Raw genomic sequence first — 27,693 nt, 5'->3', positions numbered from 1 at the left:
TGAGCTTCCTGGGTCTGTTTCGCCAAGGTGTCACCGGACATCAGGGCATTGCACAAGGAAGAAAAGTGAGGGAGTAGAATGTCTCTGAATTTTTTGTAATATGTTAATGAAAGTCCATCCGGGCCTGGGCTTTTGCCCGAAGGAAACGTCAACAAGGTCTTCTGCAGTTCTTCCACAGTGATCGGCTCGGTCAGACGTTTGGCATCGTCAGGGTCAACTTGTGGGAGACCTAAAGAACTTAGGAAAGTCTGGACTGCCGAGCGATGTATTTCAGCACTTCGGTCGGAAGACTGGTCAGATAAATTATATAAAGAAGAGTAGAAATCTTTGAATGCTTCAGCAATTTCAGGCGTAGATTGGAGAAGCTTCCCAGAGATGTCTTTAACAGCCTTAATATGAGATTTCTCTTTCGCTTTCTTGATTAAATGAGACATTAATTTGGAACCTTTGTCTCCGTGTGCGAAGAGCTTAAATTTATAGAAAAGTCGCTGTTTGGTGGCGCGTTGGTAAAGAATGCGTTTCAGCTTCTCTCTCAGGGCAACTAATTCATCTTGTTTAGCTAAAGATGTTTGTCTTTTATGGAGTCTCTCAATATGAGTGATTTGCTGAAGCAGCGAGTCAACTTCCCTCTGTTTTAGTTTCTTGACGGCTGAAGCTTTCTCAATCAACACACCTCGGATAAATGACTTATGCGCCTCCCAAACCGTACTGAGCGAAATATCTGGAGTCAGGTTAAAGGCAAAAAATTCCTTCAGTCTCTTTTCCAGGTCACATACGATCTCCGGGTCTTCAAGTAGGTGTTCATTAAGTCTCCACGTCCATTGCTTTGGAGTAAGCTCACGAAAATTGAATACAGCGGACACTGGGGCGTGGTCTGAAATACTGATGCAGCCAATATCCGAACGTTGAACCGAAGGACACAAGTAACTGGAGCAGAAGATGTGGTCTAGCCTCTGATACGAGGAGTGTTTCGGGGAGAAATGTGAGAAATCTTTTGTCGATGGGTGGTAGAGTCTCCAGACATCTACTAGGGCTAGGGAGGATAACTCATCATGAAGTCTGCTTAAGACCTTTTGTGAGATGGCAGATTTTCCGGTTGATGAATCTATCAAGGGATTCAGTGTCACATTAAGGTCTCCTCCTAAAATAATATCTCCGACGGCAAAAAGGCGGAGGTCACGTAGGGCCGCAATTAACCAGGGAACTTGAGCGTGATTTGGGGCGTATAGGTTAGCGATGGTAATTTTCCTAGATGCTAGAGTACCTTTAATGAAGAGTAGGCGGCCTTCCGCGTCAGAGTATTGTTGTTCACAGGTAAACGGGACGGAGTTCCGAATCGCAATTGCAACTCCCTTCGAGGCCGAAGTAGGATGCGAGCTATAGAACCATTGAGAGAATTGAGTTTTCGGCATTACTGGGTGTCTTGAGGCCTTAAAGTGTGTCTCCTGGAGTAGGAGAATCTCAGTGTGTAGGCTTCTAACTATACGAAAGACACTGTGTCTTTTCTCAGGTGTATTCAGACCATTGACATTGAGAGAGGTAAATTTAATGGAGGCCATCTTACGTGTACTACCTCTATATCTTAGGGGAACGACAAGATCAGTGTAAAGGGCCAACAGAGAGAGGAGTAAATCGATAGAAAAATCAGCGTTAGTCACTACAGTTAAAAGAAATGTGAGAGTGGTTAAGACAAGGAATCCACCTCACAGAAGAATAACAGCAACTATGAGTACAAACAATAGTATATAGAATGTAATAACAAACTGTTCATAAGCGACTAAGAGTAGGGAAGAAAGAGAGAGGTCAGGTACAGGGAGTACAATATTCAACTCACCCGCGACCTAACCCCTCCCTCCACTCCACAAAACAATAACACAGAAATATTTTCATAACTATGAAGAGCATCAAAAACAAGGAAGGCAATAAAGTAATCAGCAGTAAAGAAAGGCATCATATCACAGTAAATGAGTAAGGCCATAAGCTATTTAAAACATAGAATTAGGCTAAGACAATCCAGGTATCCTGCACGAGTAAACGGGGAATAAAAACTTCCTCTTTGAGTAGCTAGAGAAAAACTGCCGTTATAAGAGCAAAAAACGTAACTTAAATAAGAATAGAAAAAACTAGGCAACAAATCTCAAAGAAAGGATAACAATAATGAACCTAACAGGTGAACGAAAGTCCAGGAGCAAGTACAGGGTACCTAGCAAACTCGCAACTGTGGAAGTAGTGATGTAGTTACCATCAGTCCTGCTGAAGTGTACGGAGCTGGGACTTCTTCCCTTTCGGTGACTTGTGTCTGAGGGTCGACGGTTTCAAGCGCAGGTCCGGTAGCTCCGGAAAGTCAGGTAGATCAGGTGTAGGTGACCAGGAGGGGATATCCATTGGTTCTATGCGTAGAAACCGCCAGAGCGCTGGGAGGTCGTGAGGTGTGTGAATAGCAAGTCTTTTGCCATTGTAATTAATTGCCAGGCCAAATGGATAAAGCCATGCATACTGAATACCTTTAGATCGCAACAATTCAAGGAGAGGACGTAGCGTGCGCCTTTTGGCTAGGATTGAGGAAGCAACATCTTGAAAGATAGACACCTCTTCATCTCCTAGAGTAATAGTAGGACGGTTCCTCGCCGCAGAGAAGATAGCTGCAGCATCTGGATAAGAAAGTAATCCGCAAATCACATCTCGAGGGGGTTCCCCATGCTGTGGTTTGGGTCGCAGCGCCCTATGGATGCGTTCAATCACAATCGGGGCAGCGCGGTCAGCTCCAAGAAGTTCAGTAAACAAGTCTGAGGCCATTTTTGGTAAGTTTTCCGGAGAACAAGCTTCCGAGAGACCTTTGATCCTAATGTTTTTTCGGCGACTGCGGTTCTCCTGATCCTCAATAAGCGTGAGGGATCGATCTATATAGTCCTTATGTAAAGCCATCTGGGATGCAACTAAGTCAGTATGTGATTTGACAGAGGAATAGGTGGTTTCCAAGCTAGTTACTCGGGTACCCATTTCCTGCATTTCAGCTCTAATATCTGCCAGCTGTTGGAGAACCGGGCCTAATGCTACATTCAGTGCTTGTTGTAAAAATGTCCTAGAGAAAATACCATCTTCTGAATGGGCAAGACCTGCAGCGCTATCCATATCTGAATCATCGCCCAAATCAGGTTCCCTGACTGTCTCAGAGGTCATTTTTAAAGATCTTGCTGGAGATTGAGCATTTTTCTTTCTCAAAAACTTCTGAAGGTCACTTTGGTGCTTAGACATTTTAGGAGTACCAGACCCCTCAGTGCTTTTTTCCTTGTTTGGTTTAACCATTGTTAGAGATGCAATAAATGTGGAGGGGAAGGAGTTGGGTCAGGCCGCAGGATAGCGTAAAACTAACAATGCATCTAAAAGATTGAGGAAGGTTGGAGAGAAATTCTGTAGGAATCAGATGAGAGAGCTGTGACCTTTGTCTTGAATCAAATCAGAAGGTATCCCCAACTCCAAGTAGAAAAGTAGTAAGGAGAATAAGTCCTTGTGGCTAACAATTGGTCAAAGTTATAATCCAATAAAATCTTGTCAGTACCAGGCCTGATAGGGTGTCAGTATCAAGGGTTAAAAAAGGGGGGGGGGGTTCCTGAGTCCAGGTATCAGAGAAGGTAGCAAGAAGTACACCACTGTCAGGGGGAATGTAGTAAAACAGCAAAAACAGGCTGATGAGTTCTTGTGATGTTGTGGTAGGAGGCAATATAAAGGACAACCAGAGACAGGTTTATGGTGACTCCCGGTCAGGGAAGAGTTAAGCAAAGATAACAGCAGCAGTGCTCAGGGCCTGTATGTAAACCAGAATAAAGTCCCAGACCAGGTTAATCCTTAGGTTCAGGAGTAGATTATCCTACCTTTAGGAAGTCTAAGGCAAGGGGAGACGTAGAATTAGCCTGGGGGAGGAGAGTCAAGCAGCTGCAGGTCTCTTATCAAGATGGAGGGCGGAGGTAGAGAGAACTGGTCAGCTTCTGAAGCAGGGGCACAGTACAGCTGAGGAGCTGGACAGTCAGTAGCAGCCGTCCCCTTCAATCTCCTTATCACTCGGCCGAACAGTCTGCTTGATTAGCTGTGTGGGGGAAGTGCGCCACAGGGGATCTGCAACCAAAACCAGTAGTTCTTTCATGGGGGGAAGCCGGTAATAAACTGTAACAGGCAAGCACTGCTCTGGGAGAGTGGGTGAGGGGTTTCCTGGAGTGAAATGAGCAAATATACAGCAGATTTCAAGCTTGAAGCCGGGATTCAGCCGGAGCTCCTTAGAAACACAGCCGGATAGATGTCCGGCAAAGCCACGCCCCCCCTAGAAACAGGACATGTTGTACCCTGACTTGGAGTAAAGTATCCTCCTCATCCATCCATACGTGGTCTTCTGGTGCTACTTTGGATGGACAAGAAGTTCCTGTTGAGAATACACCTGCTGGCCTGCATTACCGAAACACCTTTATCTACACATAAACATCAATATGACTTCTCTCCTGTGTGACTTCTCTGGTGTGTTTTAAGACTTGATTTATGAGTATAACATTTCCCACATTCTGCACATGAATATGGCTTCTCTCCTGTGTGAGTTCTCTGATGTGAAAGGAGATGTTTACTTTTCACAAAACATTTACCACATTCTGAACATGAATATTGCTTCTCTCCTGTGTGAAGTCTCTCATGTGTAACAAGACTTCCTTTATGAGTAAAACATTTTCCACACTCTGAACATGAATATGGCTTCTCTACTGTGTGAAGTCTCTCATGTGTAACAAGACTTCCTTTATGAGTAAAACATTTTCCACACTCTGAACATGAATATGGCTTCTCTCCTGTGTGACCTTTCTGATGTAAAAGGAGACGTTTATTTTCCACAAAACATTTCCCACATTCTGAACATGAATATGGCTTCTCTCCTGTGTGAAGTCTCTCATGCAAAACAAGATTTCCTTTCATAGTAAAACATTTCCCACATTCTGAACATGAATATGGCTTCTCTCCTGTGTGAAGTCTCTCATGTTCAACAAGATATCCTTTGGTAGTAAAACATTTCCCACATTCTGAACATGAATATGGCTTCTCTCCTGTGTGACTTCTCTGATGTGTTTTAAGACTTGATTTATGAGTATAACATTTCCCACATTCTGCACATGAATATGGCTTCTCTCCTGTGTGAGTTCTCTGATGTGAAAGGAGATGTTTACTTTTCACAAAACATTTACCACATTCTGAACATGAATATGGCTTCTCTCCTGTGTGAAGTCTCTCATGTGTAACAAGACTTCCTTTATGAGTAAAACATTTTCCACACTCTGAACATGAATATGGCTTCTCTCCTGTGTGACCTTTCTGATGTAAAAGGAGACGTTTATTTTCCACAAAACATTTCCCACATTCTGAACATGAATATGGCTTCTCTCCTGTGTGAAGTCTCTCATGCAAAACAAGATTTCCTTTCATAGTAAAACATTTCCCACATTCTGAACATGAATATGGCTTCTCTCCTGTGTGAAGTCTCTCATGTATAACAAGACTTCCTTTCACAGTAAAACATTTCCCACATTCTGAACATGAATATGGCTTCTCTCCTGTGTGAAGTCTCTCATGCGTAACAAGACTTCTTTTTGTAGTAAAACATTTCCCACATTCTGAACATGAATATGGCTTCTCCCCTGTGTGAGTCTTTTTGTGTGTAATGAGATTTGCTCTTTGTGTAAAATCGTTTCCACATTCATCACATTTATACCTTTCCCCCCCTTTCTTCCTGGTACTTGTGGTCACAATCTGTGGTGGGTCAGAAGGTTCCTCATGATTCGGGGGATTATATGATGGATCTGTACTGTGACGTCCTGGATGTACATTAGGGGTAATGAGGTTTTCTCCTGAGGAGCGCTCCATCATATCTTCATCTTCTCCTTTACCACTTACTGATAACATGACGTTTCCCTCAGAGATCGCACTGGGATTTCCTGTAGGATTAGAAATAGGTTTAATGATTAGACTGGAAACACACGGGCAGAGGAGAAGTTTATAATGTATCAGTGATATAGCCCAGAGATACAGAGACATTACTTTTATGGTCACCGGCCCTTCCACGTGGGTAGAATACACTGTCTCATATACTAATATTTTCCTATTCCCACACAGCACAATAAGCGGTCACACCAGAAGTAACACCTAAGAAATGTTAGAAATTTAAAGGGATTGGCCACTTTAACAATGTGCTGGAAACAATGTGAGCAACTTATTAATATCCTACTAATATTAGAAATGTGAAAGTTTGTGTGTTTTGATGGTCACATACTATATTACACTGCTCTTGCTGCAGCTTATCTCAGGTTCTGATAAAGCCAAGTCTGTTATCTCTCTATGTAAGACTCAGCTAACCCTCATTGTGTACAAGCATTTGCATATTATCTGATCTGCTCCAGGCAGTGCTGACACACTGGATGGGAAAACACCTTTAATCACAATTGGCAGTTTGCTAGCCATTTTCGCATAATTGAGGAACAAACATCCAAACACACAAGTTTTCACATCCTATTAATATTATAAATGTGAAAGTTTGTGGGTTTGTGAGTTGGATGTTCGGATGTTTGTTCCTCAATCACGCAAAACCCGCTCCATCGATTTGGCTCAAATTTTCCACAAACATAGTTAATACACCCGATTGCGCAATAGGCTACTTTTCGTCCCGAAAACGCACATCCGTTTTGCACAGGACCCTCACAAAACACGAACTCACAGCCGAATCAATGCAATGTCACACATTTTGGACCACAGCAAGCCCCAAAACTTCATATTGCCCTCTATAGCCTAGCCCCTAACCTCACACACTCACCTTTATAGACACTTTAGGACTTTCACCCTCACCTAATCCCATAAAGCAGGAGGCTATCTCTTTCACTGTCCAGCACAGCCATCTTTGCCGACCCCCACCGCTGTGAGGATCCGCGGCACCGCCCACCCAGCCACTACACTGTCTTCCCAGGAACATGCGCATCTCAGCCATATACACAACGTGTTTCCAGCACGCCACCATTTTGCGCCTCCACCTTAGGCCGCAGCACCAAAAGCCTCGCTCCAGCCCGCAACACTCCCTGACGGCACTCACACCTCCCGGCTGCTTCGTCTGCACGATCCCTCCACCTACCCGACACTGGTAAGTTCCCCTAGCATGCTTTCATTATCAGGACTTCTGGCCTCTACACTCCGCTTTACTGTTTCCACACACCACCAACACCTTACACCCCATAACAATAATAACACCCATCTCCCTCACTGCCCTAGCCATCTAATTCTCCTCCGCAAAACACCTCACAATAACTTGCACCTCACTTCACACTTTGCCCACATACGCCGTACTACCAGCTCCCATACCGCCGGGGTTGTTATGGCGCGCGCCCGCAATATACGCCGCCTCCTATTGCTATACCAGCCATCGCTTCCCCTTTGAAACCCTCTGCACCATGGCTTAATACGTCGCTGTTGGACGGCTTATGTCGGCGCATTGGCTATGGCAGGTGCCCGGGAGCCGGACACCCGCCATAGCCCTCCCCTTGCACACTCTGGTTTAAGTCGGCACATTGGCTATGGCAGCGGCACATTGGCTATGGCAGGTGCCTGGGAGCCGGACACCCGCCATAGCCCTCCGCTTGCACACTGAAGTTATGTCGGCACATTGGCTATGGCAGGTGCCCGGGAGCCGGACACCCGCCATAGCCCTCCCCTTGCACACTCTAGCACACACTACTACCAGCTCCCATACCGCCGGGGTTGTTATGGCGCGCGCCCGCAATATACGCCGCCTCCTATTGCAATACCAGCCATCGCTTCCCCTTTGAAACCCTCTGCACCATGGCTTAATACGCCGCTGTTGGACGGCTTATGTCGGCGCATTGGCTATGGCAGGTGCCCGGGAGCCGGACCCCCGCCATGGCCCTCCGCTAATACCACACAGGGGAGGATTAGATACGTGTGTGTGCACACAGTACCACGCTTTGGAGGATTAGATACATGCTTCTGCACACAGTACCACAAGCCAGAGAATTAGATACGCGTCTCAGCACACAGTATCACACGGGGGAGAATTAGATACACGCGTCTGCACACAGTACCACATGGGGGAGGATTAGATACGCGCATCTGCACACAGCACCATATGCCGGGGGATTGGATACGCGCGTCTACACACAGTTTCACACGCCGTAGGATTAGATACGCGCCTCTTCACACAATACCACACAGGGGAGGATTAGATACACGTGTCTTCACACAGTTGTACACGCCATAGGAATAGATACACGCATCTGCACACAGTACCACATGCCGTAGGATTAGATATGCGCATCTACACACAGTACCACATGCCGTAGGATTAGATACGCACGTCTACACACAGTACCACATGCTGTAGAATTAGATACACGGGTCTGCACACAGTACCACATGCCGGGGGATTAGATACGCGCGTCTGCACACAGTACCACATGCCGGGGATTAGATACGCTCGTCTACACACAGTTCGACATGCCGCAGGATTAGATACACATGTCTTCACACAGTTGTACACGCCATAGGATTAGATACACGCGTCTGCACACAGTACCACATGCCGTATGATTAGATACGCGTGTCTGCACACAGTACCACATGCCGTAGGATTAGATACACGTGTCTACACACAGTTCCACACTCTGGAGGATTAGATACGCGCGTCTGCACACATTTGTACATGCCATAGGATTAGATACACACATCTGCACAGAGTACCACATGCCGTAGGATTAGATACACGCATCTACACACAGTACCACACTCCAGAGGATTAGATACGTGCGTCTGAACACAGTTGTACACGCCATAGGATTAGATACACGCGTCTGCACACAGTACCACATGCCGTAGGATTAGATACACGCGTCTACACATATTTCCACATGCCGAAGGATTAGATACGCGCCTCTTCACACAATACCACACAGCGGAGGATTAGATACGCGTGTCTGCACACAGTACCACATGCCGTAGGATTAGATATGTGCGTCTACACACAGTTCCACACGCCGTAGGATTAGATACGCGCCTCTTCACACAATACCACACAGGGGAGAATTAGATACGTGCATCTGCACACAGTACCACACGCCGAAGGATTGGATATTAACATCTGCACACAGTTCCATACACTGGAGAATTAGAAACGCACGTCTGCACACTGTACCACATGCCGTAGTATTAGATACGTGCATCTGTACACAGTTTCACACGCCGGAGGATTAAATACGTGCGTCTGCACACAGTTCCACACACCAGAGAATTAGATAAGCAGGTCTGCACACAGTACCACATGCCGTAGGATTAGATACATGCGTCTGCTTACAGATCCACACGTCAGAGGAATAAATACACGCATCTTCACACAGTTGTACATGCCATAGGATTAGATACACACGTCTGCATACAGTACCACATGCTGTAGGATTAGATACGCGCGTCTACACACAATACCACACAGGGGAGGATTAGATACGTGCATCTGAACACAGTACCACACTTTGGAGGATTAGATACAGGCCTCTGCACACAGTACCACATGCCAGAGAATTAGATACACGTCTCAGCACACAGTTCCACATGGGGGAGGATTAGATACGCGCATCTGCACACAGTACCACACGCCAGAGCATTAGATACGCGCATCTGCACACAATACCACACGCCAGAGTCATTAGATACGCGTGTCTGCACACAGTTTCACTTACTGGAGGATTAGATATGCGCCTCTTCACACAATACCACATGAGGAGGATTAGATATGTGCATCTGCACAAAGTACCACACCAACAAGGATTGGATACTTGCATCTAAACACAGTACTACACAGGGAAGGATTAGATACAGCTTTACTCCAGGTATCCATAACAACTAATCACAGGTTTTTCACTGACATCCAAAATGAGATCCACATAATCACATGACGCTTATGGACATACACACAAACCACATACAAAATACACCAGTGCAAAATTGGACAATTCTTATGGGGCCACTACACAAACATAAATTGTAATATACCCGTGCGAAGCCGGGTCATCCCTCTAGTCTCCCTATATTATAAAAATTAATTCTTGTCTGTCTGTCTGTCTGTTCTCTAATGCGAACCAAATGACTGGATCGATCTTCACCAAATTTGGTACAGAGATACTTCAGGTATCCGGGAAGGTTTAAGACGAGACTCCAACTCGCTCGGATGTACCGTTGCTGAGATACAGCATTCCAAACACAGTGCCCCCCCCCCATTAGCCAATATAAACCTGCAAGACTTTCACTCATATTCCAACTGCAATACACACGGTCACTCCACATACACAACCCAACACTGATATCCAAACTGAGATACAGGCATCAGAGGATTAGATACACAGATCAGCACACAGTATCAGACGCCAGAGGATTAGATACACGCGTCTGCACACAGTCCCACAAACCAGAGGATTAAATACGCACTTCTGCACACAGTTCCACACACTGAAGGATTAGATACAGGCGTCTACACACAGTTCCACACTCCAGAGGATTAGATACGCGCATCTGCACACAGTTGTACACGCCATAGGATTAGATACACGCGTCTGCACAGAGTACCACATGCTGTAGGATTAGATACGTGCGTCTACACACAGTTCCACATGCCTTAGGATTAGATTCGCACCTCTTCACACAATACCACACAGGGGAGGATTAGATACAAGCGTCTGCACACAGTACCACATGCTGTAGGATTTGATAAGCGTGTCTACACATAGTTCCACACGCCGAAGGATTAGATACGCGCCTCTTCACACAATACCACACAAGGGAGGATTAGATACGTGTGTGTGTGCACACAGTACCACACTTTGGAGGATTAGATACATGCCTCTGCACAAAATACCACAAGCCAGAGAATTAGATACGTGTCTCCGCACACAGTATCACACGGGGGAGGATTAGATTTGCGCGTCTGCACACAGTACCACAAGGGGGAGGATTAGATACGTGCGTCTACACATAGTACCACACGCCATAGGATTAGATACGCGCGTCTGCACACAGTACCACATGCCGGGGGATTGGATATGCGCATCTACACACAGTTCCACACGCCATAGGATTAGATACGCGCCTCTTCACACAATACCACACAGGGGAGGATCAGATACACGTGTCTTCACACAGTTGTACACGCCATAGGATTAGATACATGCGTTTCCACAGAGTACCACATGCCGTAGGATTAGATACGCGCATCTACACACAGTACCACATGCCGTAGGAATAGATACGCGTGTCTGCACACAGTACCACTTGCCGTAGGATTAGATATGCGCATCTACACACAGTTCCACACTCTAGAGGATTAGATACGCGCATCTGCACACATTTGTACACGCCATAGGATTAGATACACACATCTGCACAGAGTACCACATGCCGTAGGATTAGATACACGCGTCTACACACAGTTCCACACTCCAGAGGATTAGATACGCGCATCTGCACACATTTGTACACGCCAAAGGATTAGATACACACATCTGCACAGAGTACCACATGCCGTAGGATTAGATACACGCGTCTACATACAGTTCCACACTCCAGAGGATTAGATATACGCGTCTGCACACAGTTGTACACGCCATAGGATTAGATACACGCGTCTGCACACAGTACCACATGCAGTAGGATTAGATACACGCGTCTACACATAGTTCCACACGCCGAAGGATTAGATACGTGCCTCTTCACACAATACCACACAGGGGAGGATTAGATACGTGTGTGTGCACACAGTACCACATGCCGGGGGATTGGATACGCGCGTCTACACAGTTCCACACGCCATAGGATTAGATATGCGCCTCTTCACACAATACCACACGGGAGGATTAGATACACGTGTCTTCACACAGTTGTACACGCCATAGGATTAGATACACACGTCTGCACAGAGTACCACATGCTGTAGGATTAGATACACACGTCTACATACTGTTCCACACACCAGAGGATTAGATACGCGCGTCTGCACACAGTTGAACACGCCATAGGATTAGATACACACGTCTGCACACAGTACCACATGCCAGAGGATTAGATACACGCCTCTTCACACAATACCACACAGGGGAGGATTAGATACACGAGTCTGTTCACAGTACCACATGCTGTAGGATTAGATACGCGCGTCTACACATAATTCCACACCCCGTAGGATTCGATACGCGCCTCTTCACACAATACCACACAAGGGAGGATTAGATACGTGTGTGTGCACACAGTACCACACTTTGGAGGATTAGATACATGCCTCTGCACACAGTACCACAAGCCAGAGAATTAGATATGTGTCTCCGCACACAGTATCACACGGGAGAGGATTAGATACGCGCGTTTGTACACGGTACCACACGGGGGAGGATTAGATACGCGCGTCTGCACACAGTACTACATGCTGGGGGATTGGATACGCGCGTCTACACATAGTTCCACATGCCATAGGATTAGATATGCGCCTCTTCACACAATACCACACAGGGGAGGATTAGATACACGTGTCTTCACACAGTTGTACACGCCATAGGATTAGATACACGCGTCTGCACACAGTACCACAAGCCGTAGAATTAGATACGCGCATCTACACATAGTTTCACACGCTGAAGGATTAGATACGCGCCTCTTCACACAATACCACACAGGGGAGGATTAGATACATGCCTCTGCACACAGTACCACAAGCCAGAGAATTAGATACGCGCGTCTGCACACAGTACCACACGGGGGAGGATTAGATATGCGCGTCTACACACAGTACCACATGCCGTAGGATTAGATATGCGCATCTGCACACAGTTGTACACGCCATAGGATTAGATACACGTGTCTGCACACAGTACCACTTGCCGTAGGATTAGATACGTGTGTCTGCACACAGTACCACTTGCCGTAGGATTAGATACGCGCGTCTACACACAGTACCACACTCCAGAGGATTAGATACGCGCATCTGCACACAGTTCCACATGCAGTAGGATTAGATACGCGCGTCTACACATAGTTCCACACGCCAAAGGATTAGATACGCGCCTGTTCACACAATACCACACAAGGGAGGATTAGATACGTGTGTGTGTACACAGTACCACACTTTGGAGGATTAGATACATGCTTCTGCACACAGTACCACAAGCCAGAGAATTAGATACGCATTTCCGCACACAGTACCACACAGGGGAGGATTAGATACACGCATCTGCACATAGTATCACATGGGGGAGGATTAGATACACGTCTCCGCACACAGTATCACAAGGGTGAGGATTAGATACGCGCGTCTGCACACAGTACCACACGGGTGAGGATTAGATACGCGCGTCTGCACACAGTACCACATGCCGGGGGATTGGATACGCGCGTCTACACACAGTTCCACACGCCATAGGATTAGATACGCGCCTCTTCACAGAATACCACACAGGGGAGGATTAGATACACGTGTCTTCACACAGTACCACATGCCATAGGATTAGATACACGTGTCTACACACAGTACCACATGCCATAGGATTAGATACACGCATCTGCACACAGTACCACATGCTGTAGGATTAGATATGCGCGTCTGCACACAGTTCCACACGCCGAAGGATTAGATACGCGCCTCTTCACACAATACCACACAGGGGAGGATTAGATACATGCGTCTGAACACAGTACCACACTTTGGAGGATTAGATACATGCATCTGCACACAGTACCACATGGCAGATAATTAGATACGCGTCTCAGCACACAATACCACACGGGGGAGGATTAGATACGCGCATCTGCGCACAGTACCTCACGCCAGGGATTAGATACACCTGTCTGCACACAGTACCACACGCCAGAGGATTAGATACACACGCCTGCACATAGTACCACATACCGCAAGATTAGATATGCACGTCTACACACAGTTTCATTTACCGGAGGATTAGATATGTGCCTTTTCACACAATGCCAAACGGGGGAGGATTAGATACACACATCTGCACACAGTACCACACCAACAAGGATTAGATACTTGCGTCTAAACACAGTACTACACGGGGAAGGATTATAGATACAGCTTTACTCCAGGTATCCATAACAACTGATCACAGGTTTTTCACTGATATCCAAAATGAGATACACATAATCACATGACGCTTATGGACATACACACAAACCACATACAAAATACACCAGTGCAAAAGTGGACAATTCTTATGGGGCTACTACACAAACATAACATGTAATATACCCGTGCGAAGCCGGGTCCTCCCTCTAGTAATATATATATCTCCTCTTACCATGTGATGTCCGGGGGGGCCGGGGGTCTGTATCTCTTCTCTCTATCTTATAAAAATGAATTCTTGTCTGTCCGTCTGTCTGTCTGTCTGTCTGTTCTCTAATGCGAACCAAACGACTGGATCGATCTTCACCAAATTTGGTACAGAGATACTTCAGGTATCCGGGAAGGTTTAAGACGAGACTCCAACTCACTCGGACGTACCGTTGCTGAGATACAGCATTCCAAACACGGTGCCCCCCCCCTTAGCCAATACAAACCTGCAAGTCTTTCATTCATATTCCAACTGCAATACACACGGTCACTCCACATACACAATACAACCCTGATATCCAAACTGAGATACACACATCAGAGGATTAGATACACAGATCAGCACACAGTATCACACGCCACAGGATTAGATACACGGGTCTGCACACAGTTCCACACACTGAAGGATTTGATACGTGCGTCTGCACAGAGTACCACATGCCGTAGGATTAGATACACGCGTCTACACACAGTTCCACACTCCAGAGGATTAGATACACGCATCTGCACACAGTTGTACACGCCATAGGATTAGATACACGTGTCTGCACACAGTACCACATGCAGTAGGATTAGATACGTGCGTCTACACACAATACCACACAGGGGAGGATTAGATACATGCCTCTGCACACAGTACCACAAGCCAGAGAATTAGATACGCGTTTCAGCACACAGTATCACACGGGGGCAGGATTAGATATGCACGTCTGCACACAGTACCACACGGGGGAGTGTCACGGGATGGTTAGAGTCTATACTATAGGCAATGTGTAATATATATTTCATGTGGAATGTATTCTCTAACCTGTTGTAAACATCAGTGTGTAGTTGGCTGATTCGGGTCTAGTGTGTTAGCACATTGTATGCAAATACCTCTAACTAGTGAGGACAATGGGTGGAGATAATCTGATCAGTGTCTCCAAGAAGATGTTGGATGGTGCATTGTCCATAGTAGACAGGGAGTCTGCTCTCCTTGGCATAGGTGAGGGGGGAAGGATCTGTGGCTCAGCCCTTCCCACCCCCAGGTATAGGTGTAACAGTTTAGTATATAGTATATAGCTAGCAGTTAGTATGTGTTAGCCGGCCTGTGCACAGCTCTGCAGAGAGCCAGAATTTAGTTACAGGACCAAGGAACCAAAGCTATCATTGGATTGTGACTTCTGTGGACTTATTGTTATTACGGTTGATGTGACCGCCGCCGGCTACTAACTTTGTGGATTACAATAAATTGCTGTTGTCTCCCGACCTCTTGCGTCCGTGTTGATTCAAAAGACCATCCGGAGGAAGACGTATACCTTTTGCTCCGTGACAACTGGTTGGCAGCGGTGGGATCAACAGCGGACAGCGAGATGGACTACAGCAGCCCAGCGATTAATGGAGCCACAACCTCAGAATACAGGAACTGGACTATGGCAAGTCTACAAGTAAGGGCCCGGGAACTAAACCTGAGTTACCAGGGAAGAACGAAAGATCAACTGATCGAGGCACTGGAGGAGATGACCCTGCAAAGCGACCATGAGGAGGGCTGCCCCCAAGAGACAGTAGAGATACGGGAGTGGCAGGTACAGACCCAAAAGAGCAGATGGGTTGTTTTGTATGAGGAGGAATTGGCAGTGCTGGGGCTAGGAGCAACTGCAGAGCAAAGGAGTAGAGCATTACAGAGGGCTCAGGAAACGGAGAAGGAGGAACAGAGAATGGCGCATGAAAAGGAAAGAATGGCGCATGAAATGCGAATGGCTGAGATAACTATGAGGAATTATAATCAAACGTCGACCCCCAGCCCAACAGTGAGAGAACCACCATATGTCTCCCATAAACACTTCAAGACCTTTGAGGAAGCGGCTGGGGATGTTGATGGATATTTTCAGGACTTCGAACACCAGTGCCACCTGATGGAAGTCCCAGAGAAGGATTGGGTCCGGTATCTGGTGGGGCACCTACGAGATGGGGCTGCGGAAGCTCTCAGAGCCATGGACCCTAGTGATCAGCGGGACTATGAGGCCATTAAAAGAGCGGTGCAGAAGTATTATGCAGTCACTCCAGAGACCTACCGAGTTCAGTTCCGCTCTTTGTCTTACAATGGGGGAAGCTCCTTCCACATGTTCGCCCACAAGTTGAAGCAAGCATGCAAGCGCTGGCTAGAAGGAGAGGAGGCTGTCACAGTCGATAAGATCCTCCAAGTCATACTTAAGGAACAGTTCTTTTCCCAGTGCCCCGCTGAGATCCGTGAGTGGGTGCTGGAACGGAACCCAGCCACAGTTGAGCAAGCTGCTTCTCTTGCAGATGAGGGCCTGACCATCAAGCCGCAGTGGAAGAGGTTGTTTGCAGAGGAGCGGAAAACTACCACAGTCCGCCAGACACCCTTCAGCCAGCCAACCACCTTTCGTGCCCGGCCTCAGGATTACAATTCCCCCTCTACCCCTGCCCCAGCCCATCGGCCTCCAGCTATGAACAACCCTGTCCCTAGACAACGACCTACTGGAAGAATGCTAGAACGCAGATGTTTTGGGTGCGGGCGGCCTGGACATTTGCAAGCTAGTTGCCCTGTTAACATGGGGGCACGGGCCACCGTGGCATCCCGGCCTATTCACTACCTGGGAACCACTCCTAGGACAGAAAGTTTGGCCCCATTTCCAGATGACTCCATGAATGACACATCTGTTCCACCTCCAGGGGTCTATGGGATTCAGCCTTCCGCCACACATCCCGCAAACCTTCAGAGGAAGCACTTGCAGGAGGTCCTACTGGATGGCCGAACAGTTGTTGGATTCCGGGACTCGGGAGCTTTCCTAACGGTAGCGGACCCCCGAGTTGTGCGACCCGAGGCCCTAGAGGAGGGTCCTGGCATTTCTATCAAGTTGGCAGGGGGTACTCAAAGACGTATTCCTAAAGCTACCGTGGAACTCGACTATGGTTATGGACCAAAACGATGCACAATTGGTGTGATGAGCGGGCTGCCGGCCGATGTTCTGTTAGGCAACGATGTTGGAAATCTACAGTGCCACTTTGTGGGAGCAGTGACCCGAAGCCAAGCTCAGGGAGAAGCCAACATGGATCGACCGGATTTTCTGACAGATGCCAGCCCTTCAACCCTACAACTTTACCATTCAGTACCGCCGAGGGAACCAACACCAGAACGCGGATGGGTTATCCCGGCAGGAGGACATATGAGCTATAGAGACTGATGTGCATTCCCCAATTTACCTGTGTAGGCCAATTGTGTCATGCACATGTTTTGAGAGGGGGAGGGGTTGTCACGGGATGGTTAGAGTCTATACTATAGGCAATGTGTAATATATATTTCATGTGGAATGTATTCTCTAACCTGTTGTAAACATCAGTGTGTAGTTGGCTGATTCGGGTCTAGTGTGTTAGCACATTGTATGCAAATACCTCTAACTAGTGAGGACAATGGGTGGAGATAATCTGATCAGTGTCTCCAAGAAGATGTTGGATGGTGCATTGTCCATAGTAGACAGGGAGTCTGCTCTCCTTGGTATAGGTGAGGGGGGAAGGATCTGTGACTCAGCCCTTCCCACCCACAGATATAGGTGTAACAGTTTTAGTATATAGTTGTAGCTGGAGTTAGTATGTGTTAGCCGGCCTGTGCACAGCTCTGCAGAGAGCCAGAATTTAGTTACAGGACCAAGGAACCAAAGCTATCATTGGATTGTGACTTCTGTGGACTTATTGTTATTACGGTTGATGTGACCGCCGCCGGCTACTAACTTTGTGGATTACAATAAATTGCTGTTGTCTCCCGACCTCTTGCGTCCGTGTTGATTCAAAAGACCATCCGGAGGAAGACGTATACCTTTTGCTCCGTGACAGGGAGGATTAGATACACGTGTCTACACACAGTACCACATGCCATAGGATTAGATACGCGCGTCTGCACACAGTACCACATGCCGGGGGATTGGATACGCGCATCTACACACAGTTCCACATGCCGTAGGATTAGATACGCGCCTCTTCACACAATACCACACAGGGGAGGATTAGATACACGTGTCTTCACACAGTTGTACATGCCATAGGATTAGATACACGCGTCTGCACACAGTACCACATGCCGTAGGATTAGATACGCGCGTCTACACACAGTTCCACACCCAAGGGGATTAGATACGCGCGTCTGCACACATTTGTACACGCCATAGGATTAGATACACACGTCTGCACAGAGTACCACATGCCGTAGGATTAGATACGCGCGTCTACACACAGTACCACATGCCATAGGATTAGATATGTGTGTCTGCACACAGTACCACATGCCGTAGGATTAGATACGCGCATCTACACACAGTTCCACACTCCAGAGGATTAGATACACGCGTCTGCACACAGTTGTACACGCCATAGGATTAGATACACGCGTCTGCACACAGTACCACATGCCGTAGGATTAGATACGCGCGTCTACACACAGTTCCACACCCCAGAGGATTAGATACGCGCGTCTGCACACATTTGTACACGCCATAGGATTAGATACACATGTCTGCACAGAGTACCACATGCCGTAGGATTAGATACGCGCGTCTACACACAGTACCACATGCCATAGGATTAGATATGTGTGTCTGCACACAGTACCACATGCCGAAGGATTAGATACGTGCCTCTTCACACAATACTATACAGGGGAGGATTAGATACATGCCTGTGCAAACAGTACCACAAGCCAGAGAATTAGATACGTGTCTCCACACACAGTATCACACAGGGGAGGATTAGATATGCGCGTCTACACACAGTTCCACACGCCGTAGGATTATATACGCGCCTCTTCACACAATACCACACAGGGGAGGATTAGATACACGTGTCTTCACACAGTTGTACATGCCATAGGATTAGATACAAGCGTCTGCACACAGTACCACATGCCGTAGGATTAGATATGCACGTCTGCACACATTTGTACACGCCATAGGATTAGATACACAAGTCTGCACAGAGTATCACATACTGTAGGATTAGATACACGCGTCTACACATAGTTCCACACTCCAGAGGATTAGATACGCGCGTCTGCACACAGTTGTACATGCCATAGGATTAGATACACGTGTCTGCACACAGTACCACATGCAGTAGGATTAGATACGCGCGTCTACACATAGTTCCACACACCGAAGGATTAGATACGCATCTCTTCACACAATACCACACAGGGGAGGATTAGATACATGTGTGTGCACACAGTATCACACTTTGGAGGATTAGATACATGCCTCTGCACACAGTACCACAAGCCAGAGAATTAGATACGCGTCTCAGCACACAGTATCACACGGGGGAGGATTAGATATGCACGTCTGCACACAGTACCACACAGGGAGGATTAGATACACGCGTCTGCACACAGTACCACATGCCAGGGGATTGGATACGCGTGTCTACACACAGTTCCACACGCCGTAGGTTTAGATACGCGCCTCTTCACACAATACCACACAGGGGAGGATTACATACACGTGTCTTCACACAGTTGTACACGCCATAGGATTAGATACGTGTGTCTGCACACAGTACCACTTGCCGTAAGATTAGATACGCGCATCTGCACACAGTTCCACACGCCAGAGTATTAGATAAAAGCGTCTGCACACAGTACCAAATTCCGTAGGATTAGATACGCGCGTCTGCACACAGTACCACACCAACAAGGATTGGATACTTGCATCTAAACACAGTACTACACGGGGAAGGATTAGATACAGCTTTACTCCAGGTATCCATAGCAACTGATCACAGGTTTTTCACTGACATTCAAACATGGACATACACACAAACCACATACAAAATACATCAGTGCAAAACTGGACAATTTGTAAGGATTGGAGTCAGGGTCAGGCAGTGCAAAGTGACACAGCTGGGAAAGCAACACTGTGCAACTAATGACAAAAGGGGTCGCAGGCCCTGCAGCTATAACTATGCTGTAATATCTGAGATGAGGCAGACCAATGCACTTCCTAATTGAAGTGTGCCTACCGCGACTCCTAAACTTCTATCCCGGCGGCTAGGATAAGGGGAGAGGAGGCCCTGAAAGTCCTAGGGACTGGAGTCACGGAGGTCACACCTAAACAGAAAGCACAGTGTAAATGCAATGCAAAACAAAAGACTAAACAGCATGGAACCAGGGAGGACCACAAGTCCCAGCAAGACACAGAAGAGAAGGCGAGGTCAGACGAGCAAGAGGTCAAGCCAGGAGATATAATAAAGGTACCGAATCAAAAGACAAGGGAGAGTCAAAAATACAAGCCGGGTCTAAAAACCAAGAAACATATGGAATACAAACAGACAGGGAATCAGACTGAGCAGAGGAACCAGGAAACACAAAGTGAATGGCTGGCAAGGATCCATGCCTGGGTGGGGATTAAATAGCAGCAGAGAAACACACCCAATAGAACTCCTAACACGCAGCAAGGAGACCGCGGCGACTCCGTATCCTGACACAATTCTTATGGGGCCACTACACAAACATAAAATGTAATATACCCGTGCGAAGCCGGGTCCTCCCTCTAGTAATATATATATATCTCCTCTTACCATGTGATGTCCGGGGGGGCCGGGGGTCTGTATATAATATATATATATCTCCTCTTACCATGTGATGTCCGGGGGGGCCGGGGGTCTGTATATAATATATATATATATCTCCTCTTACCATGTGATGTCCGGGGGGGCCGGGGGTCCTCCATCATCACCTCCTTGTACCGATTCTCGTGTCCTTCTAAATACTCCCACTCCTCCATGGAGAAATAGACAGCGACATCCTGACACCTTATAGGAACCTGACAACACAATGATACAGTCATCACCCCTCCCCCTCCAGTGCTGTTACTGGAGAATTTCCCAGCATTCCCAGCAGTGTCACCTCTCCAGTCAGCAGCTCCAGCATCTTGTTGGTGAGTTCTAGAATCTTCTGCTCATGTATCAGGGAGAGAGGGGGAGGGGCTGTGATGGGGCCCCGGCTCCTGCTCCCTCCTCCTCCTGGCTCTGTGATGGGGCCCCGGCTCCTGCTCCCTCCTCCTCCTGGCTCTGTGATGGGGCCCCGGCTGCTGAGGGCCACACAGTCCCCTGATGTCTTTTTCACCAGTGAGTATTCCTGTGTATGGAGAGACAATAGATGATAGAAATGTAGTACAGATACCTCTCCGCTCAGCAGATAGATGATAGAAATGTAGTACAGATACCTCTCCGCTCAGCAGATAGATGATAGAAATGTAGTACAGATACCTCTCCGCTCAGCAGATAGATGATAGAAATGTAGTACAGATACCTCTCCGCTCAGCAGATAGATGATAGAAATGTAGTACAGATACCTCTCCGCTCCGCAGATAGATGATAGAAATGTAGTACAGATACCTCTCCGCTCAGCAGATAGATGATAGAAATGTAGTACAGATACCTCTCCGCTCAGCAGATAGATGATAGAAATGTAGTACAGATACCTCTCCGCTCAGCAGATAGATGATAGAAATGTAGTACAGATACCTCTCCGCTCAGCAGATAGATGATAGAAATGTAGTACAGATACCTCTCCGCTCAGCAGATAGATGATAGAAATGTAGTACAGATACCTCTCCGCTCAGCAGGGAGATGATAGAAATGTAGTACAGATACCTCTCCGCTCAGCAGATAGATGATAGAAATGTAGTACAGATACCTCTCTGCTCAGCAGATAGATGATAGAAATGTAGTACAGATACCTCTCCGCTCAGCAGGGAGATGATAGAAATGTAGTACAGATACCTCTCCGCTCAGCAGATAGATGATAGAAATGTAGTACAGATACCTCTCCGCTCAGCAGGGAGATGATAGAAATGTAGTACAGATACCTCTCCGCTCAGCAGATAGATGATAGAAATGTAGTACAGTTACCTCTCCGCTCAGCAGGGAGATGATAGAAATGTAGTACAGATACCTCTCCGCTCAAAAGGGAGATGATAGAAATGTAGTACAGATACCTCTCCGCTCAGCAGATAGATGATAGAAATGTAGTACAGATACCTCTCCGCTCAGCAGATAGATGATAGAAATGTAGTACAGATACCTCTCCGCTCATCAGATAGATGATAGAAATGTAGTACAGATACCTCTCCGCTCAGCAGATAGATGATAGAAATGTAGTACAGATACCTCTCCGCTCAGCAGATAGATGATAGAAATGTAGTACAGATACCTCTCCGCTCAGCAGATAGATGATAGAAATGTAGTACAGATACCTCTCCGCTCAGCAGATAGATGATAGAAATGTAGTACAGATACCTCTCCGCTCAGCAGGCAGGTGATAGAAATGTAGTACAGATACCTCTCCGCTCAGCAGATAGATGATAGAAATGTAGTACAGATACCTCTCCGCTCATCAGATAGATGATAGAAATGTAGTACAGATACCTCTCCGCTCAGCAGATAGATGATAGAAATGTAGTACAGATACCTCTCCGCTCAGCAGATACATGATAGAAATGTAGTACAGATACCTCTCCGCTCAGCAGATAGATGATAGAAATGTAGTACAGATACCTCTCCGCTCAGCAGATAGATGATAGAAATGTAGTACAGATACCTCTCCGCTCAGCAGATAGATGATAGAAATGTAGTACAGTTACCTCTCCGCTCAGCAGGGAGATGATCTCCAAGGTGAAGTCTAATATTCTTCTGGTGATCTCAGTCCTGGCCTTGTCCATCCTTGGTGGGTCATTCAGGAGAAGGAGCGTCTGGAGGAGAAGAGGAGGAGACTGGATGAGCTGGAGTACTGTCCTAGTAGTGCAGGAGAGAGAAGAGGCCCGAAATCATCGAGGAGGAGGTGGAGAAGAAGAAGAAGAAGACGACGACCCATCATGGGGATATTCAGTGTGTTATAGCAGCACAGAGAATACACTAATAATACAAGAAAAAAAGCTAAAGGTAATAAGATAGGAAGGATATCACAACTTCAGGACCACTTAGTTCTGTGTGCGGAGTGTCTTCGCTCAGCCTGATGTAGATTTTACAGCCTGACCGCGGTTGGATCTCCGATGGCTCCTTCTCACACTTGGGGTGAAGCAGTCGGTCACTGACAGTACTGCCCAGTACCATCACGGTCTCATATATGGGGGGGTGGGAGGGGAGTTGTTCTCCAGCATGGAGCTCACCATGGACAGTGTCCTTCAGTCACCCACCACCTGTACTGGGTCCAGGGGGCTCCCCAGCACAGAGCCGGCCCTTCTAACCAGCCTGTTAAATCTATTTCTGTCCCTGGCTGGTATACAGCGCCCCCAGCAGGCCACTCCGAAGAAGATGAAAAAGGCCCTAAGAAGTGGCCCCTGGACTCCTGGTAGAACCTAAAGGTAGAGCCTGCTGTGGCCCTGTTAATAATAACAACTTTATTTATATAGCACCAACATATACTGTAGCATTTCACAAATCAGAGGACACATGGAGAGAGAAGATGAGACATTACAGTGTGACAAAGAAGTAAATCTATGAACCGGTGAAGGTTGTAAATATCTGATCAGAAACCATTGTTCTCCTTATAACTCCCTGCAGTATAACTATATACAGTGCCTACAAGTAGTATTCAACCCCCTGCAGATTTAGCAGGTTTGATAAGATGCAAATAAGTTAGAGCCTTCAAACTTCAAACAAGAGCAGGATTTAGTAACAGATGCATAAATCTTACAAACCAAAAAGTTATGTTGCTCAGTTAAATTTTAATAAATGTTAAACATAAAAGTGTGGGTCAATTATTATTCAACCCCTCGGTGTAATATTTTGTGGAATAACCCTTGTTTGCAATTCCAGCTAATAATCGTCTTTTATAAGACCTGATCAGGCCGGCACAGGTCTCTGGAGTTATCTTGGCCCACTCCTCCATGCAGATCTTCTCCAAGTTATCTAGGTTCTTTGGGTGTCTCATGTGGACTTTAATCTTGAGCTCCTTCCACAAGTTTTCAATTGGGTTAAGGTCAGGAGACTGACTAGGCCACTGCAACACCTTCATTTTTTCCCTCTCGAACCAGTCCTTGGTTTTCTTGGCTGTGTGCTTTGGGTCGTTGTCTTGTTGGAAGATGAAATGACGACCCATCTTAAGATCCTTGATGGAGGAGTGGAGGTTCTTGGCCAAAATCTCCAGGTAGGCTGTGCTATCCATCTTCCCATGGATGCGGACCAGATGGCCAGGCCCCTTGGCTGAGAAACAGCCCCACAGCATGATGCTGCCACCACCATGCTTGACTGTAGGGATGGTTGTCACGGAGCAAAGGTATACGTCTTCCTCCGGATGGTCTTTTGAATCAACAGGGACGCAAGAGGTCGGGAGACAACAGCAATTTATTGTAATCCACAAAGTTAGTAGCCGGCGGCGGTCACATCAACCGTAATAACAATAAGTCCACAGAAGTCACAATCCAATGATATCTTTGGTTCCTTGGTCCTGTAACTAAATTCTGGCTCTCTGCAGAGCTGTGCACAGGCCGGCTAACACATACTAACTGCTCGCTATATACTATATACTAAGACTGTTACACCTATACCTGGGGGTGGGAAGGGCTGAGCCACAGATCCTTCCCCCCTCACCTATACCAAGGAGAGCAGACTCCCTGTCTACTATGGACAATGCACCATCCAACATCTTCTTGGAGACACTGATCAGATTATCTCCACCCATTGTCCTCACTGGTCCTCACTAGTTAGAGGTATTTGCATACAATGTGCTAACACACTAGACCCGAATCAGCCAACTACACACTGATTTTTACAACAGGTTAGAGAATACATTCCACATGAAATATATATTACACATTGCCTATAGTATAGACTCTAACCATCCCGTGACAACCCCTCCCCCTCTCAAAACATGTGCATGACACAATTGGCCTACACAGGTAAATTGGGGAATGCACATCAGTCTCTATAGCTCATATGTCCTCCTGCCGGGATAACCCATCCGCGTTCTGGTGTTGGTTCCCTCGGCGGTACTGAATGGTAAAGTTGTAGAGTTGAAGGGCTGGCATCTGTCAGAAAATCCGGTGGATCCATGTTGGCTTCTCCCTGAGCTTGGCTTCGGGTCACTGCTCCCACAAAGTGGCACTGTAGATTTCCAACATCGTTGCCTAACAGAACATCGGCCGGCAGCCCGCTCATCACACCAATTGTGCATCGTTTTGGTCCATAACCATAGTCGAGTTCCACGGTAGCTTTAGGAATACGTCTTTGAGTACCCCCTGCCAACTTGATAGAAATGCCAGGACCCTCCTCTAGGGCCTCGGGTCGCACAACTCGGGGGTCCGCTACCGTTAGGAAAGCTCCCGAGTCCCGGAATCCAACAACTGTTCGGCCATCCAGTAGGACCTCCTGCAAGTGCTTCCTCTGAAGGTTTGCGGGATGTGTGGCGGAAGGCTGAATCCCATAGACCCCTGGAGGTGGAACAGATGTGTCATTCATGGAGTCATCTGGAAATGGGGCCAAACTTTCTGTCCTAGGAGTGGTTCCCAGGTAGTGAATAGGCCGGGATGCCACGGTGGCCCGTGCCCCCATGTTAACAGGGCAACTAGCTTGCAAATGTCCAGGCCGCCCGCACCCAAAACATCTGCGCTCTAGCATTCTTCCAGTAGGTCGTTGTCTAGGGACAGGGTTGTTCATAGCTGGAGGCCGATGGGCTGGGGCAGGGGTAGAGGGGGAATTGTAATCCTGAGGCCGGGCCCGAAAGGTGGTTGGCTGGCTGAAGGGTGTCTGGGGGACTGTGGTAGTTTTCCGCTCCTCTGCAAACAACCTCTTCCACTGCGGCTTGATGGTCAGGCCCTCATCTGCAAGAGAAGCAGCTTGCTCAACTGTGGCCGGGTTCCGTTCCAGCACCCACTCACGGATCTCAGCGGGGCACTGGGAAAAGAACTGTTCCTTAAGTATGACTTGGAGGATCTTATCGACTGTGACAGCCTCCTCTCCTTCTAGCCAGCGCTTACATGCTTGCTTCAACTTGTGGGCGAACATGTGGAAGGAGCTTCCCCCATTGTAAGACAAAGAGCGGAACTGAACTCGGTAGGTCTCTGGAGTGACTGCATAATACTTCTGCACCGCTCTTTTAATGGCCTCATAGTCCCGCTGATCACTAGGGTCCATGGCTCTGAGAGCTTCCGCAGCCCCATCTCGTAGGTGCCCCACCAGATACCGGACCCAATCCTTCTCTGGGACTTCCATCAGGTGGCACTGGTGTTCGAAGTCCTGAAAATATCCATCAACATCCCCAGCCGCTTCCTCAAAGGTCTTGAAGTGTTTATGGGAGACATATGGTGGTTCTCTCACTGTTGGGCTGGGGGCCGACGTTTGATTATAATTCCGCGTAGTTATCTCAGCCATTCGCATTTCATGCGCCATTCTTTCCTTTTCATGCGCCATTCTCTGTTCCTCCTTCTCCGTTTCCTGAGCCCTCTGTAATGCTCTACTCCTTTGCTCCGCAGTTGCTCCTAGCCCCAGCACTGCCAATTCCTCCTCATACAAAACAACCCATCTGCTCTTTTGGGTCTGTACCTGCCACTCCTGTATCTCTACTGTCTCCTGGGGGCAGCCCTCCTCATGGTCGCTTTGCAGGGTCATCTCCTCCAGTGCCTCGATCAGTTGCTCTTTCGTTCTTCCCTGGTAACTCAGGTTTAGTTCCCGGGCCCTTACTTGTAGACTTGCCATAGTCCAGTTCCTGTATTCTGAGGTTGTGGCTCCATTAATCGCTGGGCTGCTGTAGTCCATCTCGCTATCCGCTGTTGATCCCACCGCTGCCAACCAGTTGTCACGGAGCAAAGGTATACGTCTTCCTCCGGATGGTCTTTTGAATCAACAGGGACGCAAGAGGTCGGGAGACAACAGCAATTTATTGTAATCCACAAAGTTAGTAGCCGGCGGCGGTCACATCAACCGTAATAACAATAAGTCCACAGAAGTCACAATCCAATGATAGCTTTGGTTCCTTGGTCCTGTAACTAAATTCTGGCTCTCTGCAGAGCTGTGCACAGGCCGGCTAACACATACTAACTCCAGCTACAACTATATACTAAAACTGTTACACCTATATCTGTGGGTGGGAAGGGCTGAGTCACAGATCCTTCCCCCCTCACCTATACCAAGGAGAGCAGACTCCCTGTCTACTATGGACAATGCACCATCCAACATCTTCTTGGAGACACTGATCAGATTATCTCCACCCATTGTCCTCACTGGTCCTCACTAGTTAGAGGTATTTGCATACAATGTGCTAACACACTAGACCCGAATCAGCCAACTACACACTGATTTTTACA

At 47.3% G+C, this 27,693-nt stretch overlaps 2 protein-coding genes across 2 annotated transcripts in view; both read right to left on the bottom strand.

The window, feature by feature from the left end:
* The window catches only part of LOC142198398 (uncharacterized), a 48,526-nt gene extending 42,582 nt beyond the window's left edge, over window positions 1–5,944 (bottom strand). Inside the window, exon 1 of the mRNA XM_075269426.1 lies at window positions 4,484–5,944. Within this exon, the coding sequence (XP_075125527.1) occupies window positions 4,484–5,931 (1,448 nt within the window). The 5' untranslated portion in view covers window positions 5,932–5,944. The remainder of the gene's footprint in view (window positions 1–4,483) is intronic.
* The window catches only part of LOC142198416 (uncharacterized), a 357,171-nt gene that overhangs the window by 74,933 nt on the left and 254,545 nt on the right, over window positions 1–27,693 (bottom strand). The window lies entirely within an intron of this gene.

This window comes from Leptodactylus fuscus, chromosome 3 (assembly GCF_031893055.1).
Source record: "Leptodactylus fuscus isolate aLepFus1 chromosome 3, aLepFus1.hap2, whole genome shotgun sequence".
NCBI classification, from domain to species: Eukaryota; Metazoa; Chordata; class Amphibia; order Anura; family Leptodactylidae; genus Leptodactylus; species Leptodactylus fuscus.
Note: the sequence above shows the minus strand (reverse complement) of the source record. Positions and strands in the feature narration are given on the sequence as shown.